The sequence below is a fragment of the Lagenorhynchus albirostris genome, chromosome 7 (assembly GCF_949774975.1).
Source record: "Lagenorhynchus albirostris chromosome 7, mLagAlb1.1, whole genome shotgun sequence".
NCBI classification, from domain to species: Eukaryota; Metazoa; Chordata; class Mammalia; order Artiodactyla; family Delphinidae; genus Lagenorhynchus; species Lagenorhynchus albirostris.
Window position 1 is genome coordinate 23361142 of NC_083101.1, and position 18300 is coordinate 23379441.

At 45.0% G+C, this 18300-nt stretch overlaps 1 protein-coding gene across 3 annotated transcripts in view; it reads right to left on the minus strand.

The window, feature by feature from the left end:
* The window catches only part of LOC132523445 (A-kinase anchor protein 2), a 113312-nt gene that overhangs the window by 11339 nt on the left and 83673 nt on the right, over positions 1-18300 (minus strand). For 2 of the 3 annotated variants that reach the window (XM_060154648.1, XM_060154647.1), the window contains exon 3: positions 3498-3676. The exons of the other annotated variant lie outside the window; for it this stretch is intronic. In XM_060154648.1, coding sequence (XP_060010631.1) covers positions 3498-3676 — 179 coding nt within the window. The remainder of the gene's footprint in view (positions 1-3497; positions 3677-18300) is intronic. 3 annotated transcript variants of the gene reach the window in all.

Sequence of the window (18300 nt, forward strand, 5' to 3'; positions counted from 1 at the left end):
ATCAGGGACCACCCCATGCAGAACAAGGAAGCCAGCCCCGGCAGATGAAGACTGTCGCTACTCAAGGGTTATCTCAAGGCCTGAGCTGGGAACGAGGATGGCCGTTTGGGGGTAACCTTTTCAGAAAAGCGGCTTTTTCTGGTTCCTTGTCATTGACTTTGTCACCAACTGCAAAAGGAAGCGAAACATCCACAGGTGACTTCATACGACAGGTGACTTCATACGACTACTATAGTGACTCCTGGGCAGACATTCCCAGAGAGAGATTCATGATTTAATGTTCCATCTTCCATCATTCTCTGAGTCCTCACTGGGCTTCCAGCAGGAGAGAGGCCAGCTAAGAACATGAAAAAGACCACTAAATACTGCATGGTTGTCCCCACCCCATCCCCTGGCAGGGATCCCATGAGCCAGAGGCCTCCCTCCTGTCCTGCAGGTGATATTTTATCAAATGGGAGAGTGGAAGGGTCCTGAACTGGGGACAGGACTCCAGGCACCATTGCTGCTCTGGGGCGGAGGGATGCTGTACCTGTTCTGCTGGTGAGGATGGGGTCTTTTTCCCCAGGTAGGTTGGTGAAAGCTACTCATGGAAACGCGGGCACAGCTTCGTTTGCCTTCCCTCTCTTTCTCTTTCTCTCCTTCACGCTCACTGACATCATCGTACCCAGCACATCACTATGCATACATCCCAATTACCCCATTTGTTTTTAAGTCTACCTTCTCCTTGGGAAGTACAGCAGGTAAGAATGCTTCTCATTCAATTCAGAAAGAGCCTGCTGCTTCCTATGGGTGAACACGTGGTTAGGTCCTGATCACGCGTGAGGGACTCATAAATGCTGCCAACTGACTTTTTGGAAGGAATATTGGCAGGTGGAAGTGCCGGGTGACACTGGACCCAGGTGAGCCAAGTGAGGTTCATAGCGGGTGGAGGATCGAAGAAGCCACAGCTTGCCCTGGGGACAGTGTATGTGGATGAAGCCAGGAGAGCAGAACTACCAACCTCTGGAGCAGGGAAGCCAGTTACAACACAACTCAAGCTTCAAAGCCATCCAGCTGCCCCCTATGACTATCCTTCTGGTATGAGAGACCATTAAAGAAGGGGCCACAGATCAACTAGGAAAAGAGATGAACTTCAACATATTCTCCAGTGATGGATGACGACACAACAGAAAGATCCCCTGAATCAAAAAAACTAAGACAGGTTAACAGGCGGCTCTGAAATGAAGTCTCACCGATGAGCATATATTTGCTTTAGAAGCAATTGAAGTATGTTTTTTTTTGGGGGGGGGTGTTTTTTCCAGATTTGGGTCTCTTAAAAGAGGATATAGTGGGTTGGATAGATTATTTTTTCTGTTCCTAAGAATTTTCAACAGCAACAAACTTGGTTTTCTTGTAATATCAACAACAGTGCAAAACACTTGGCCTTGAATTTGAGATCTGGGGATATTAACAGCTTGATTAGTTAGCAGGTTTCTTTCTTACCCGAAATGTTAATTTACTTGAGAAAAATAGAGACAGGAGGCTATCACTTCACTGTGTAAGTGAAGGGCAATCAGTTATGTTAAAAGGCTGATTCTAGGGCTTCCCTGGTGGCGCAGTGGTTGAGAGTCCGCCTGCTGATGCAGGGGACACAGGTTCGTGCCCTGGTCCGGGAGGATCCCACATGCCGCGGAGCGGCTGGGCCCGTGAGCCATGGCCGCTGAGCCTGCGCGTCTGGAGCCTGTGCTCCGCAACGGGAAAGGCCACAACAGTGAGAGGCCTGCGTACCGCAAAAAAAAAAAAAAAAAAAAGGCTGATTCTAAGCAGCTTCCTTCATGAAAAGGGAAAATCCAACCTGGTTGACATTCACCAGGTGGCTGCCTGAGTGTTAGTGTGTCAGCCTCTGCCTATGAAATGAGTAACTTCACTTCTGGGTATGGTGTTTTCCCCTAACACCTGCACTTCAACACAAAAGGCATGCACAAGAGATACAGAGAGTGTGCTTCCAAATCACTCAGCTGGGTCACAGGCAAGTGGTCCATCGGTTCTTCCCCATCTACACATCCCAGCTAACTTCCACCAAAGCTGCTGATGTATGGTGTGGAATCATTGAAGAAAAGCCCCTTATAGCCCTAAGCTTCAAGGGGGTCACAGACTCCAGAAAATACCTAAAAAGGGCTGAAAAGAAGAGCCAGATAAAGTGACTTCGTGGACAGAAAAGGTCCTACAGGCTCAGAGAAGGAGCCCCGGCAGCTGAAACCTCAGCAGCAGCCATTAAGGGCCAGGCCCATCCCACTGTACAATACAGGGAACAGCCCAGAAATATTCCAGCCCAACAGAGGAGCTGGGCCAGTATTCCAAGCAATTTAGGCCTCAAACCCAAGTGAGAGGAGACTGAGACACACCAAGTGGGTCATTCAGCTGCCATAGGCGTGTCTGCTTGCTTTCTTTACCACTAAGTGTTCAGTATCTGGCTTCAACTCCAGAAAACCTTTAACTCAGCCAGCTTGGATACGAGAGGCAGTGAATCAGCACGGAGTTCCTACTGTGCGCCCCATCGCATTCAAGTGTAAGGCGACCGAATAATTTAGCATCCAAACTGGGGCGCTTTTAAGAGGGAAAGGAGATGATGCTATTAATAATTACTCCAGGACAACAGGCTGGACCCAGGACTGTCCTGGGTCAACTGGGGAGTATCCTCAACCGAACAATCAGCAATCCTCAACCGAACAAGCTATTTGGGGGGAGGAGGTAGTTACCTCAATAAATGCTAATGGATTCCAAGGAGGTTGGCACGGACCCCTGAGGCTGATCCCCAGGCTCCTGGCTGTGCAGGCTGTGGACAGCACTGGCTCTTAAGCCGCTTACTGGAGAAAGAAACCACAGAGTAGACGACTTCCTTTGTGGTTGGTGGGAATGTCACGTGCAAAGTTCTCGGGGTTGAGGGTAGCAGGGTAACTATGCGGCTTTTAACTGTCATTTTAAGTGGCTCTCTCCTGCCAGACTGTACACACCGGCTTGGTAACAGCCCAAAACATACTGTCTTCCGAGCACTGTGTACCATTTATAGGGATCGCCCAGAGCAGACACTGAAGGAATAGCATCGTCATAGTTCTCTAGAGAAATAACATCTCTACAGAACAGGTGAGCGATGGCTGAGATCAGCTCCCCAGTGCCTGCGGGTGATTTCAGGGAGCTTGTGTCCTTCCTCCCGCATTGCCCCTGCGCGGTGTCTTTCTACACACACCTCCCACACCTCACGCACTAGCCGTACCAGTAGACTCAAACTAGAACTTGGCAGCCAAAAGACCCACTCGTTGCATGATCAAAGTTTTTGAGAACAAGGCAAAACCCCCAACCCAACTGCAGGCATGTTAAACCACACATTTGAAAACTGGTGCTGGAAACACAGTGCCGGCCAGACAACCGCACACACATCCATGCCTGAACCGGAGTACCGTACGCCGTACTGAAATTCACCCTTGGACACGCGAAAGAGGAAAGGAGGAGAAACTTACACTACTATCATCCATTCTCTCGCGCCTTTTAGATTTGTGTGTCTCATAGTCTTCCATGAGGGTCTGCATCAGATTCTTGGGCCGCTGTGATCCGGCAGCCTCTTCGGGGGCTAAGTCAGGCTGCAAGCTGGGACCTTCAGGTGTGGGGGATGGAGGAGGTTGGACTTTCTCTATTTTCCCTGAAACAACACGAAGAGAACACCCTTTCTAAGCTTGTCTGGTCACGACTGCTTTCGAAAAGAAGAGAAGAACACTGGCAAAAAAAAGCAACCTCTGACATACCGAGTGGTACCAGGATGATGGTTAAGTGCAGGTCATTTTATTACAGGGATCAATGTGCTTAAGGATTAATGTCACAAACCCATCCAACAAAGACCTCAAGGAAACCGGTTTTAAAGTCAGTCAGACCAAAGAGGGCTCTCAGGCACTCTGCAGATATATGCCAGACAGACAAACAGACAGACAGACAGACAGATGCTGCCTCCAGTTGTTTTGGGGACAAGTATTCTATCACAGATCATACAATCAGACTGTCAGAGGTGGCGGTGCCTTTGAACCTTAAAGACCCATTTCTTACAGGTAAGGAAAACTTAGGCTCGACAAAGAGAAGGCTGTGCTGGGCCACCAGGAGCTGGCGATGGTATCCAGGTCTCCTGCTTCCCTTCCCTCTTTCTTCTCTTTCAGAGGTCACCAATGGTCAGATGACCAGCCTGGGTTTTTTGTATGGACAACACATGTTGTAAAACCTCTGAACGAGAACTAAGCTGTTCTTCCCAGGTCACTCCAGTCTTACACTGGCCAGCTTCATTCTTTACCTTACCTGCCACGGTCCTGAAAGCACTTAGGTTTGAGATCCCGGATCTTAAGGAATGAATGCCAACAACAGCAGCTTCAATGTTGTAGAAAAGGGGTGCGTCAGACTTGGGAAAGGTGAGGTTTTAGTTTTTGAGATGCCATACAGGTATTCTCAGCATGAGAAGATTGGGTCCACAGTCATCCACAGTGGTGTGGTGATGCCAGGCACTGTCACTAAGACCGCCTGCATCCCACCCTCTTGGGAAATGCCTTCTGGCCAATGAAGGAGTGGGTTATATTGCCAGAGCCCCAAACGCACCTCTGAGAAGTACCTTCAGGTGCAACAGTCATGATTTTTCCAACTATGCCCCTTATGGGAGACACAGCTAGGGGTCTGCGAACAAGGAATGTGGAGAAAACACACAAAATAAATGGATATTTCAAGCACAAAAGTTCAGAGACCACCAGGGGAGGGTAAAGACCCATTTGACCTCCTCCAGACCCAAGATGAAGACAGCTCACCTTTCTTTGCCTCACTCCCCCCAAGACTGCCTGATGGAGCTGGAATCACAAGTGAAGCCTGGGGTCCATGTCTCTGTGTGGGTGGCTATAGGACTTTACTGGGCATAGGTCCTTTGATGGGAGTTGGGAAGCCCCCCGGAGTTCAGGAAGCCCGAGTTTTAATTTCTGCTCTTCCATGAACCAGCCATGAGGTTGGCTGTAGACAATCATGTAATGTTCCCCCTTTGATCTTGAGCTGATCACTTAAGTTCTCCAAGTTTCAACTTCCCTAGCTAGAAAATGAGAATTTGGGAAGAAGTCTTGGAAGTCCATTCTAACTCAAACAGTTTGCTATTCTATCAAATACATTTGGCAAGAAGATCAACCTTTATTGATTAAAAAAAAAAAAGTATATGGCCAGCACATTTGGCAGTTAGGTGGGGAAGTGGTTTTTAATACACAGACACTCCATCTGCGGACCCACCATGACATTAGTGAACTTAGTGAAACTCATTGCTTTGACCTCAATTACCCAGATCATTGATAAAAAGTCTTTTGATATTAACAGTAAGGTTACAAATATTTTAAGGTCTTCAATCTTCAAATTCTCTAGAAACGGTTTCTATTTTTTATTATGGGAATCAGGGAATGCTATCATGACACTATGGACCCATCAACTATATTAAACATTTATCAAGATTTGACCACCCTCGCTCCATCTGTCCTGCCTGCCTGCCTTCCTCCCACCCTCCTGTACTAAAATATTTAAAGCAATCTCAGACCTCAGGCAATACTACCCCTGAAAACGTAGTGTGTATCTCTAAAAATTCTGATTGACTTTTATTTTATTTTTAACTTTTATTTATTTATTTATTGGTTGCGTTGGGTCTTCATTGCTGCACATGGGCTTTCTCTAGTTGCGGTGAGCGGGGGTTACTCTTCGCTGAGGTGTGCTTGGGCTTCTCGTTGCGGAGCAGGGGCTCTAGAGCGCAGGCTCAGTAGTTGTGGGGCACAGGCTGAGTTGCTCTGCGGCATGTGGGGTCTTCCCAGACCAGGGCTCGAACCTGTGTCCCCTGCATTAGCAGGTGGATTCTTAACCACTGCGCCACCAGGGAAGTCCCTGATTGACTTTTAAAATGAAGCTTTGAGGAAACAATACAGCCCAGTGGTGAGCATGCAGTTCTAGAGCCAGCCTGCTTGGGTTTGAGCTCATTAGTTAGCAGCCAAATACCCTTAGGGCAAGTTACTTGCCCTTTTTTTTGAAGTTTTTCTACCTCAGTTTCCTAATCTGTAAAATTGGCATGTTGATAGAAGTATCTACCTCATACGGTTGGTACAAGAACTAAATTAATATTTATAAACTTAATATTTAGAACGGCAAGCATCCAATGAGTCTAGTTAGTATTTATTTGGAATCTCAAAGAATAATATGTCTATGGAGTAAGAATGAGCAATTTCATGGGAAATTCTGCATAAAAATTTCACAACTCTTCTAAAACTAGAAATAGATACCACATGACCAGGTTGGTCACTTTCTAATTGACCTCTCAAGTGTCCAAATCATCCCCCACCAGCCAATCCTCCAGCATTAAACTTCTAGAAAGCATAGTACATATCCAGTGCCTCTAACTTCACCCTTTCACATATACCACCCCTGCCTCATAATACTTTGTTTATACTTCTGGGAAAGCCTTTTTCACATACTGACTGTATCAATCTGGTTGTTTAAGCTTTTCTTCTCAATAAAGCTGTAAAGTCACCTGAAGATAGGGACCATTTCAATCGGCTATGAATCCCCCTAACTCATTTGAATGTAAACTCCATTAGAGGAGGACCTTGTCTGTCCTGGTCAAGGCTGAATCCCACAAGGCAGGAGTTCAGGCTGTTGAATGAATCATTATGAATCATTATGAATCATTATGAATCATTATGAAATATACAGAGTAGCCACTTATTAAATGCTTGTGGATTGGGACAGAATTCCCAATACAGAATCTGAGCAAAGTGTTTAAACGTCTTCACCAAAGCACATGAAATAAAACAATCTTGGTCTACAGAACCACAGACGCGATGGCTCTGGAGTAATAACAAACACGTTTATATGGCATTTCATTGATAGGCTTCATGTCATTTGATCCTTACAACCACCCTGGGATGTAGTCAGGGCGAATGTCATGACATCTCTGAACAATTTAGACCATGGAGGCTCAGATGCTTAACATCAATCCAAATTACATTAGTTAGTAACAATCAGAGTCAGGTCTGGAACCCAAATTGTGTTGACTGTTGCTAAATTATATAATTGGGTGTGTGCTGAAAGAGAATCGTAAAGAGGGTGAAAAGTTACTATAAAGAAGGGGACATTTCCTGCTCGTTTCTTAGTATGCCAGCAAAATGAAACCCATCCCCGGAGCAAGATTTGCCGGTTACAGCCACTAGAGGTCACATGAGTAACAGGAACCAAAGACTAGCTTAGCGGGTCTGGAGCAGTGTCTTCCAAAGAGAAGGTGGCTGAGAGGTCCTGGAGAGAACAGAAGAGTTCAGATAACCAAGGCCACATCAGAGCCTCAGGAGAAGCTGTCACAGGTCTCCAGAGAAAGGGAGCCCCAACCCCGGACTTCTGGGCTGGTTGACATCTGGGGAAGTCGGCTCGGCTGGGCTTCTCTACCATGATCTCCCAGCACCCTGCCTCCAGTACGGTTCCAACCAGGACTGGAATTCTCACGCAATCTTAGGAACCACACAGGCCATCAAAAAGCTGGAGAGGGACCTAGCTTGCAGCCTAATCAAGTTTTCTCTTTGATTAGGATGGTGAAAAAACTCCTCGTGCTCTTCCACCAGTAACAGACACTGCAGACACCACCACTGTTCGGGCCATGGGGATCATGACATAAATGTGATGCCAAGCTTGGGAAGTCTGTCTCATCTTTTATGGCCTTGGAAAGCACTTTGAAGTTCCTTGGCCCTGAGGACAAATCTCATTAGAATCCCCAAACAATGATGGTTATCTTTGGTGTTCATTGGCGTGCATCCAGCACTTCCCCAGTACCCCCAGGTCCCATCCCCACTTGTCCCATCAAAACTTGTTCTCATGTAAGTCTATTCACCTGGTGAATGACTGAAGAGCTGACGGCAGCTGAAAGTGGCCTCTATGTTCAATGATAAACATCCTGCTATCTAGTTTCTCACCTGGGCTGAACACTCTACAAAATAGCTCTCTTGAAGGATCCCAGAAACAACATGAACAGTAAGTGTCACGCAGACCTCAAGGCAGACCTGTGGTGGTCTTGGCCAAGGCCTGGTCCCTGACATTTACAGAGCAGGGAGCAGGGACAACGTGAGCTTAACTGACACAGGAACCAACAGAAGAAAGCTAGACTGGAATTCAAAGTGGACGGCAGAAAACATACTCGAGTTTACTTCATACATATGATTTTGTCCAAACTATTCCATCTAGAGTCATTTTAGACTTAAGCATTTAAAGATGTTTGAGGATAAGCAGCTTCACTTGGCTGGGATGATTCCAAAGCCATGTTTCTAAAATCACATCCTATTACCTTAGCTTTGTAAGGATACTACTCAACACTGCAAACGGTCAAAAGGGCATTGGTCAAATAAGTTTGAGAAACACTCGACTAAAGAAAGCTTTAATGATAAAACGAGATAGATTTCCTTACCAGGGGACTTCTCTGAGGTTTTAGTGCTAATATGATTGTGGATCTCTAGTTTAGGAATGGGGGTGCAGCGTTTCTCAAATTTATTTAACCACAGAACCTCATTTCATAGAATCCCTATTAATATCTTGAGGAAAACAATTTGGAAAATACTATTCTCTAGTGTATACTAGTTAACCACTAACTACTAACTTATGGGCACAAGTTCAACTAACAAGTATGGGCACAAAGCTTACGTACAAGAACTTTCACCATTGTTCGTTTGTTTGCCTATAATTACATATGTGGAAACAACAAAGGCATCTGACTATAAGAGAAGGGTTAAATTAGTTGTGGCTTATTCAGATGATGGAGTATTATTTAGCCATTATAAGTCATGTTTTAGTCTCTCAAATTTAGAGGAATAGTTATGGACATGGGAAAATATTCAAAATACATTAAGAGAAAAAGCAGGTTACAAAAGCAGAAATACTGCAGGGGTTTAGGAGTGCAGGCTCCGGAGCTGGACTGCTTGGGTTCAAATCCTAACTCACTACTTATTAGCTGTGTAAAAGAAAACAAAAGTGCACACATGACACATGGTAAAACCTAGTCAGGATAAGATGAACAGTCTTGTGGTTGGCAGAATAATGGCTTCCACAAAGATGTCCAAACCCTAATCCCCCAAACCTGTGAATATTTACCTTACATGGCAAAAGGACTTTGCGGGTATGATTAAGTTAAAGACTGTGAGATGGGAACACTATCCAAGATTATCCAGTTGGGCTTGGTGTAATCACAGGGTCCCCATAAAAGAGATGCAGGAGGGTCAGAGAGAGAGAGAGAGAGAGAGAGAGAGAGAGAGATTTGAAGATACTATACTGTTGGCTTTGGATATGGAGGAAGGGGCCACAAGCCAAGGAACGTAGATGGCCTCTAGAACTGGAAAAGGGAGGGAAATGGATTCTCCCCAAGAGCCTCTAGAAGAAACACAGCCCTGCCGAGATCTTGATTTTAGCACAGAAGGACACTATTTTAGTGTGTTTGAACTGTCATAACAAAATACCATGGATTGGGTGGCTTAAAAAACAGAAATTATTTTCTCACAGTTCTGGAGGCTGGAAGTGTCAGATCAGCATGGGTACCAGCATGGTCAGGTTCTGGCGAGAGCTTTCTTCCTATCATGCAGATGGCTACCTTCCTGCTGTGTCCACACATCACAGAGAGAGAACGAGGTCTCTGGTGCCTTTTCTTATAAGGGCACTAATCCCATCATGAGGGCCCCACTCTCATGACCTCATCTAACCCCTACTATCTCCCAAAGGCCTCATCTCCAAATACCATCACATTGGAGGTTAGGCGTTCAACAACATACTGAATTTGGGAGGGGACACAATTCAGTCCATAGCTGACACATTTCAGATTTCTGACCTCAAGAACTATAAGATAATAAATTTGTGTTGTTTTAAGCCACTATATTTGTGGTGATTTGTTACAGCAGCAATATGAAACTAATACACATGTAGACCCAATGTTACCTTCCAGGCACATGTGTGCCTGAGAAAAACTAGGCAGCGAGTAGTTAGGATTATGAATCACTTTGCCTTTTATCTTTATTCTTTACTTTCCAAGTTTTTTTCTACAATAAGCATGAATTAATTTTAAATTATAAAACAAACCAGAATTTTTTTCTTTTAAGTATTACCACACATGCTAATAAAAGCAGATAAAGCTGGGGCTTTCACCTTCATGGACCAGGCAGATCCGGAAGCCTTTCTGTCTCACCAGGCAGCACACACAGGCCCAGGGGAGCTACTGAGCTGACACCTCCTGGGGCCTTAGAGAAGCACTGGTCACATTCACTGGTGACTCTCACAGGCAGACTAAGGAGAAGAGTGGGGGAAGCAGAATTTCACTCCAAATTAGTAAATGCTGTCTCCCATGATTAATGGAAGAAAAAACTAGGAAACATGAATTTGTGTTTCCTGTTTGTTTAAGTAGTTAAGCCACGCCTTGTCCAGAGAGAAAAGGCCACGCCTTGACTGAGTTTCTGGATTCTCCAAAGAAGATGGATTTCCCTGTGCTGATGGGGGCAGAGAGAAAAACCCACAATTCTTCCCACCCAAGGGAAACTAGAGCTAGGGCTGCATGTCCTCAGTACACAGCTGCTGCCATCCATGACAGCCCACACCCTCCCTCTATAAGAAGAGGAGTAACTTCTAAAAAGCCAAGAGGGTGGATTCCCAAAGTTAAGAAAATTATTTTGGTCAAACATTAGGATTTTGGTGATTATTATATTCTATACACATGGCATCTGATGTCTTAAAAATCAAAGATCCTTTGTTTCTACATTTCTCAAAAGAAAGGAAAAAGCCATCACCCACTCTTATTTAAAAACCAAACCGAACAAAGACGCCCACCAGATAACATGCTTTGGCCCAAGTCCCCTCAATGATCTCCTTTCTTCATGGAGCCTTGGGGTGAGCTTGCAAACAGCTAAACGACTCGCAGATCACCAGAAAGAAAGGGGCTCAGACTTGCATTTTCAATTCCATTTCCTCCCAATACAAGGGAATATCCTGCCTGTCAGATCCGGAGTCCATGGGCTTGTATGGTTCCAGCTATGACCCACACACCAAGAGCTAGTCCCTGGTCCTTTCATCTCCTCCTTTGAAGGCCCCAGGGGTGGGAGAATGCAATGATACGAATCTTCAGATTATAAGCCTAGCTCAGAAATGAGAAACACCCCTGCCTGGCGACACAAGTCTGAGAAACTTCCAAATATTATTACTTCAAGGTACGGTGGGATGTTGGATGAGTTGTCGATATTGGATCATTCCTCTGAACAGAACTGGAAAATGAAAACTGGAGAAGGAAAGAGTTTTGCATCTGCAGGGGAAGCATAGTTTAAGACCAAAATAAGACAAATATTTAATTAAAACAGTAAGGATAAAAATCATGGTAAGTAGCAATTGTCCCACGAGGATCTTTTGGTTAAACACATTTCTACCAACACAGTGAGCTTAGCTCTATGAACATTATCACCCCCCTCCCCAAAAAAGAAAATATTTTCACGGTAATTTGTAATTTCACTGTCACCCAACATGCTTAATAATGGCCTTTGTTTTTTGAAATCACAGCTGACTACTGAAAGCTAATTCTTGAACTCTGATTTTATATGAGAAACTTTAATTCTAAAGAAGTAACTATGAATAAATCTCAGCTAGGACTAGAAAGCAATTTTATAAAAGCATGTTGTATCATTTACATCAGGGCTCCAGTAGCTGCAGAAGAATAACTCATAAGTAACTCTGCTAAGGTTTTCTAGGTCTTTTCTTAGAACAAAAACTGCAGTAACGGGACTTCCCTGGTGGCGCAGTGGTTAAGAATCTGCCTGCTAATGCAAGGGACATAGGTTCTAGCCCTGGTCCGGGAAGATCCCACATGCTGCGGAGCAACTAAGCCCATGCACCACCACTACTAAGCCTGCGCTCTACAGCCTGTGAGGCACAACTACTGAGCCCTCGTGCCACAACTACTGAAGCCCGCGCGCCTAGAGCCCGTGCTCCACAACAAAGAGACGCCACCGCAATGAGAAGCCCGCACACCGCAAGGAAGAGTAGGCCCCACTCGCCGCAACTTAGAGAAAGCCCATGCACAGCAACAAAGACCCAATGCAGCCAAAAATAAATTAATTTTTTAAAAACCTGCAATAAAAACAACGCTTATTGGAAGCCTTTTGTGCACCAGGCACTGACTGTACTAACTTACTGATGAGGTTGGTACTATTTTACTCCCGTTTTAGTGATGAAGAAACTGAGGTTTAGAGAGGTAAGTTAGTTAGAAGTAAGTTAGTTACACAGCTAACAAGCAGTGGAATCAGGATTCGAACTTCAGATATGAATCCAGAAAAATGACTGTCACATATAAGCATATGTTTAATTCTCCTTGACCAGCTTTGGTATCAATTTATATTTGAGTAATGAGAAATAAAGACAGAGAGACTGAGAATACCTGTGATGTCAGATGCATACAACTTTTGGGGAAACCTTTGACCTTTACATTCAAGGTCATGAGAAATAAAATACCATTACATGTAACATGAATGTGTTCTTCGGTGCTCTAATGGCCTGTCCGGCACCCTCTTCCCACCACCATCCCTAGTCCTCCCCCCGTAAGTAGCAAGCAGCTTATTTACAAAGATGAAATGGCTCTGAAACATCAATCTCCCTAGGGAAGCTCACGGCAAGTTGCCATGGTTAGTAAGAGACTGTCATATCCTGCCCTGAACTCCAGCAGTCACGGGGGCCATCCTGCTCCCAGGCCTGGTTTAGATTAGCTCGCATTTCTTACCGGGCGCAGAGCAGGGATCTTACAAGAATTAGGTCCTTTGATCACCTTTTCGTTCTCAGCTCAAGACTGCATGTTTCTTTGTATGTAGGTTCACACAGTTGTGCAGTTGAGTCTGAATTTTTGGCAGCAGCTCTCCTAACTTGGAGCATGGGGTAACCAGGCATCGGTAAAGGGCAAGTAACCAGGCCACCATGTGATGTCCCCAGCAAAGCAAGGGACAACCCAGACGCTGTGTGTACCAGAAGACCCAGCACAATCAGCAGTGACAGCAGAAGCTGTTACAAAACGGAAAGGTAGGAAGTGTTGTTCTTCTCCAAAGTTCTACGTCCCAGAAGCCATGACCATAGGCTTGTCACAGAAGAAAGACCACAGTCTGTATCTTGTCAGGAGTGAAGGTGATGGGTTTAACCATGACAGTTGCCCTTTTCAAACCACTGAAGGCAATGTCCAAAAAGAACTTTGAATTCTGTAACTTGAGAAGTTCTGACCTCACTGAACACCTTCAACCTTCACCCCTTGCCGAACCCTACTTCGACCTAACCTTTTCTTACCAATTCCTTCCCAAATGGCATGTGTTTTTAAAAATGAACATATTCGCTGGGTTCAGATAAATAAAAATACAGGGAGTTTCTGATCCAAGGCAGAAGGAACAATCTTAAAGAGCAAAGGAGAACAGCAGAGAGCAGACGTGGTGTTCAATGACCACCAGTAAATGAATTTGGCCAGCGTTGGCCCTACTCCGCCAAACCTAGTCAGGTAGTGGAGTGAACACTTATCCCTGCGCCTCCTCAAATTAAGAAATGGATTCCTTGCTTGAGCTCCCAGTCCTTTCAACGTTTTCAGGCAATGAGCCTGTCTCCAGAGTGAATGACTGAGCTTCCTCCTGGGGCATGAACTTTCAGAAAGAATTCACAAAAGCAGCCAGGCTAGATGGCTGACATGGACGACGCTAGTCCCTCGCCATCTGCCCAGATCTTTGGACAGCACCAGCAATTTGACTGTTGTAGTTTGGAGCACTGAAATTAAGTTCTGAAAGCACAGAGGAACCATTAAAACTAAGTTTTATCATAACTTACTTGGCAGCAAAACCCGAGGTGAACCAGCGTGAGGTTCTTCTTGGTCTTTATTGATCCCACTTAATAGAACAAACTCTAAGTTTCACAGCAGAAATCGAATTTGATGACAGGTGCAGCCCCAGACTCCACTGGGTGTGTTCAACAATAGTACATGCGTTGCACTGCTTTTCTAAATAATGGTATGGACACTTCACGGCCTTTCTAAAATCAAAAAAATGTGGAATATATCTGGTCTCAAGAGTTTGGGTAATTTGGATTCTATCCTAGATAGCTGTTGGGAGGGTTACATGAGAAAATGAGAAATAACTGCGTGTGAATTACAGTACTGGGCTTTAAGGTCTTGGTGAGTTGCAGCTACTGTGATTACACTTCGGTCACCAGAGAATGTTCAAGGAACTTGGCGGTATACATAATCATCTGTAGGATACTCCACGTTCAGCTTTAGAACCTTCACACAGCCAGCTGTGCCCCTATAAGATACGCAATTTGTACCTGCCTGCAGCAAAGGGAAACACTGTACACTCCTGAAGAAGCGCTCTCTCTCACCTGGGCCTGGGAGGGAATCCTTCTGTCAGTCACCCACACCAAGGTCTTCTACTGTGGAGGACTGAGGCTATCTCAAGTGAGACTTGGCCTCATTCAGCTCTAATTCAGCATGGAACAAAGGCACCAAGCTCTGAATATTGTGCTGATATAAACATTTTTTTTCTATCTAGGAGTTTTCTTTGTGATATTGGGAGATAATGAAGGGAAAATGACCCAGTCAATAAGCTTTATAATAATGTAATGAACATCACATGTGCATTCAATTCAAACTGACAACAGAAGTCAAAACACCTTGGAAATCTTATTTTTATAAGAGGTATAACTAACGTATCTTTCCACATATTAAAAGACCTAAACAGACAGGTTATGGGACTCAATACCCACATCTTTTCCTTGACAGCTCCACAGAATGTCTCACTGGGCAAACTGTCTGACTCGGTAAATCAACTTGACACCTGGCATGAAAATGCAAACTAGTTCCAAAACCTAAGCTAATCATCACCTAACTAACTGGGTTTCTCCGGCCTGCCTAGAACTTGGAAGTGAAACCAGGATATCTAATAATAGACACAGGCACTAAAGAGAGAACTGTCTGCTGCTACCCCTCCTATGAAAAGACATTTTAACAGGTCTAAAGTGTAACTTCGGTGAAATGTTTGGGTTTTCCTCCCAAACTCATTCCTCAAGGGCGTTTTACAAAAGTGCGTGGGTTACACCTTCAAATCGGGCTTGTGCACCTGCCTAAGTGCTTCCTTTATTCTCTACTTCTAAGTACCATCAAGAGGAGGCCCACATGTGTTCATTCTTGGGAGCATGGCCTCTCCCATAACCCAGGGCACTCGTCAAGATGGCGGCCGGCCTTTAGACGTACATAGAAAAAAAGCCGGTGGAATGGACTCAGGAAAGCAGGAAGACTTTTAATTCATCAATTCATGGCGGAAGGCAGGACAGCTTGGAGATTTGTGGAGATAATTACCCCTTGGAAAATCCTCACTGGCTTCCCACTGACTGCAGGATAAAGTCTAAAATCTAAAACCTCTGACATGATTTACATAGCTCTTCACTGGCTCCAAATCAACTGTCTTTTGTTTTGTTTTAAATCTCTTCCTTTAACCCACCCTAACTTTATTTAGGCACCTCAAACATGCCAAGTTCTCTTCCTCTGTAGGTGCCCTTCCTTCTAACCTGAACGATCTCCCCCACCCCCTGAACCCAACCCAACTCCTTCAATTCAAAACTTAGATGATAGTTTCCCAAGAAAGGAAGACTTTCCTTATCCCCCCAGTGAGGCGGTCTTCCTTGCTCTGATCTTCCACAGGTCTCCACGCTTCTCTGTTATGAAACTGCCACCTTTCTTTGATGTTTCTGTTACTGAACTATAAGTTCCCTGAGGGCGGGGACTTTATCTGCCTTGTTCACTTCTGTATGAACAAATGCCACACAAGCCCTATTTAAGTGGACCTTCTTCTGTTAAAAGTCATGCAAGAACCAACAAGATTCAATTTCCATATAATTTTTCCTAATAAACGGTCTTTGAAAATGATTACATCCTTTCAAAAATAGAAATCTCATCATCTTCCATCTCGAAAGGTAAGGGAACCAAAAGCAAAAAACAAGTACCTTTTCAACACCTGGGAAATGGTTGGGAAGCACTTCTCTTTCCTTATCACATCTTGGCTCTCAGTGGCTTTTACTTGCCTTAAGATTTCAGGATTCCATCATGTCACCAGCATAATTTCTACCAGAGGAGATGTTAAAAATTATATTTTTCATCACCTAATATCAAATTGTCACTCTGTGTCATGCAGTGACCCAGCTGAGTCACCTCTACCGGCATGAAATGGGGTAGGAACTCAGCAACATCTCCATTCACAAAACCAGAGTTGGAGCCAGCAGTTCTGACCCTGGCCATGAAAGGTCCGGTTTGGCTGCTAAGAGTGATATGTCGGCCTCCTTCCTGATCACGAACTTGGAAGCTGGCTGGCTAAGCATTACTCTAAACGTTTCCAGGCATGGATAGAAAAAAATTACCTTTTGCATTCAGCTTCTTTCAATCCAGGTTTTAATTCTGGGAAGCCCTGCCACCTACTTTCAATGTTCTAGAGGTAAATGTGAAGAAGTGAGCTGCACACACGTTATCTATCATGACTGTGGTCAATGTGACAACCAGACCCAAGCAGGGTGCAGACTTGCATGGATGAACTACCATCTTACTAAAGGAGCAGAAACCAAGCCTATGCGGATGGGCTATGGGGGAGGAGATCAGCATTAGCATAGGAGGAAGTACGGGAGAAATCGGTATGGGGCTACTGGGATGCTGAAAGCAGACATTAGGACTCTGTCCTGTTTTAAGCCTGGCGGGAAGCATGACGGACCACAGCAGGTCAGGGAACTAGAGGAAACTGTGGAGATGTCTTAATTTTTGTTTGTGTGCTAGAAGTCAAGTATGGAGCAATAAGGTAAGGGGTTTAATTAGAGATGGAGTGAAGAAAACTGAAAATACCACTGAGCATATGCAGTGTAGAGAAGGTTTTATAATGAAATCATATAAAGGGAGGGCTAGGTAAGTGAAGCCAGCTGTAACTGATAAGAGCCATGGAATCTGCCTGCCATGTGAGCAGAAGTTGCTGAGATGCCTGCAGAAACCTCCTCCACCAGTGAGGCTGCAGGTTCTTATGCAGGCCCTTTACAATCACTTACTTGTGAAGCAGGCTTCCCAGACTGGGCTGAATTCAAGTGGTACCAAAACTTTTTTTAGGATCCCATATGGAAAACCCAGCTGGCATCTCTGTGCCAAGCCATCCCACAACAAGACTTTAAAGTGAACTCAACAAGTAAGGATCTTTGGGAAAAGCCAACCAGTCACTGTTAAGCATAGACAAAGAGCCTCTTCTGAAAGTTTTCTTTGCCTCAAACACTCAGCTGGCCATTGCTCCATGACCTGAAGGCATTAAAAAACATATCAAGAGGGGCTTCCCTCGTGGCGCAGTGGTTGAGAGTCCGCCTGCCGATGCAGGGGACACGGGTTCGTGCCCCGGTCCGGGAAGATCCCACATGCCGCGGAGCGGCTGGGCCCGTGAGCCATGGCCGCTGAGCCTGCGCGTCCAGAGGCTGTGCTACACGACGGGAGAGGCCACAACAGTGAGAGGCCCGTGTACCGCAAAACAAAAAAACAACAACATATCAAGAAAGTCACCATGCTCTCCCTCTTCCTGCTCCCTTCCCTTTCCTTCCTGAATAATTTAGTCCAAAAGCTATTAGGTGGGGCTGAACAAGATGAGTGCCTGCAGGGAGGGTGGGAGGAACCCCAGTGGCCCAGAGTGGTGTGCTGGAGCCAGAGCAGGGTGGGAAGGGACACGGGTGACCCAGCACAGGATGTTAGAGCACAAGCTGGGTGAAGAGGGTGTTGGTGACAGGAAACAGCAGTTGCCACCCAGAAAGTGACACTTGAACCCATGTTTGGTGAGGAAAATAGTAGATTGGTTCCATAAGGGGGGAGGGGTTTGATCAAATAATAAATATATTGAGGATAATAGGAACCAGGTACCTTGTTGTCAAGGAGGAGGTTACAAATATGGAAAGAGAGAAAATGAACCCAGTGGTATTAGAGTAGAATTAAAGGTATCAGGGTGAGCTCATGGTTTTCAAGATAGGTAGGTAGATAGATTGATTAATCAATCAATCAACTGACAGATAGATAGAATGTGTATATATTCTCTAATTCTGACCACTGAGAGTGGCTGAGAGCAGTGCCTATCCAACAGCAACGAGCACATCAAACACTCAGACTTTGGTTTCTAAATACCACTCTCCACTGAAAGGAACTAGTGCTCTTTGTTGAAAAGGCTGATTTCAGGGTTAGGAAAGTATAAGATGAGA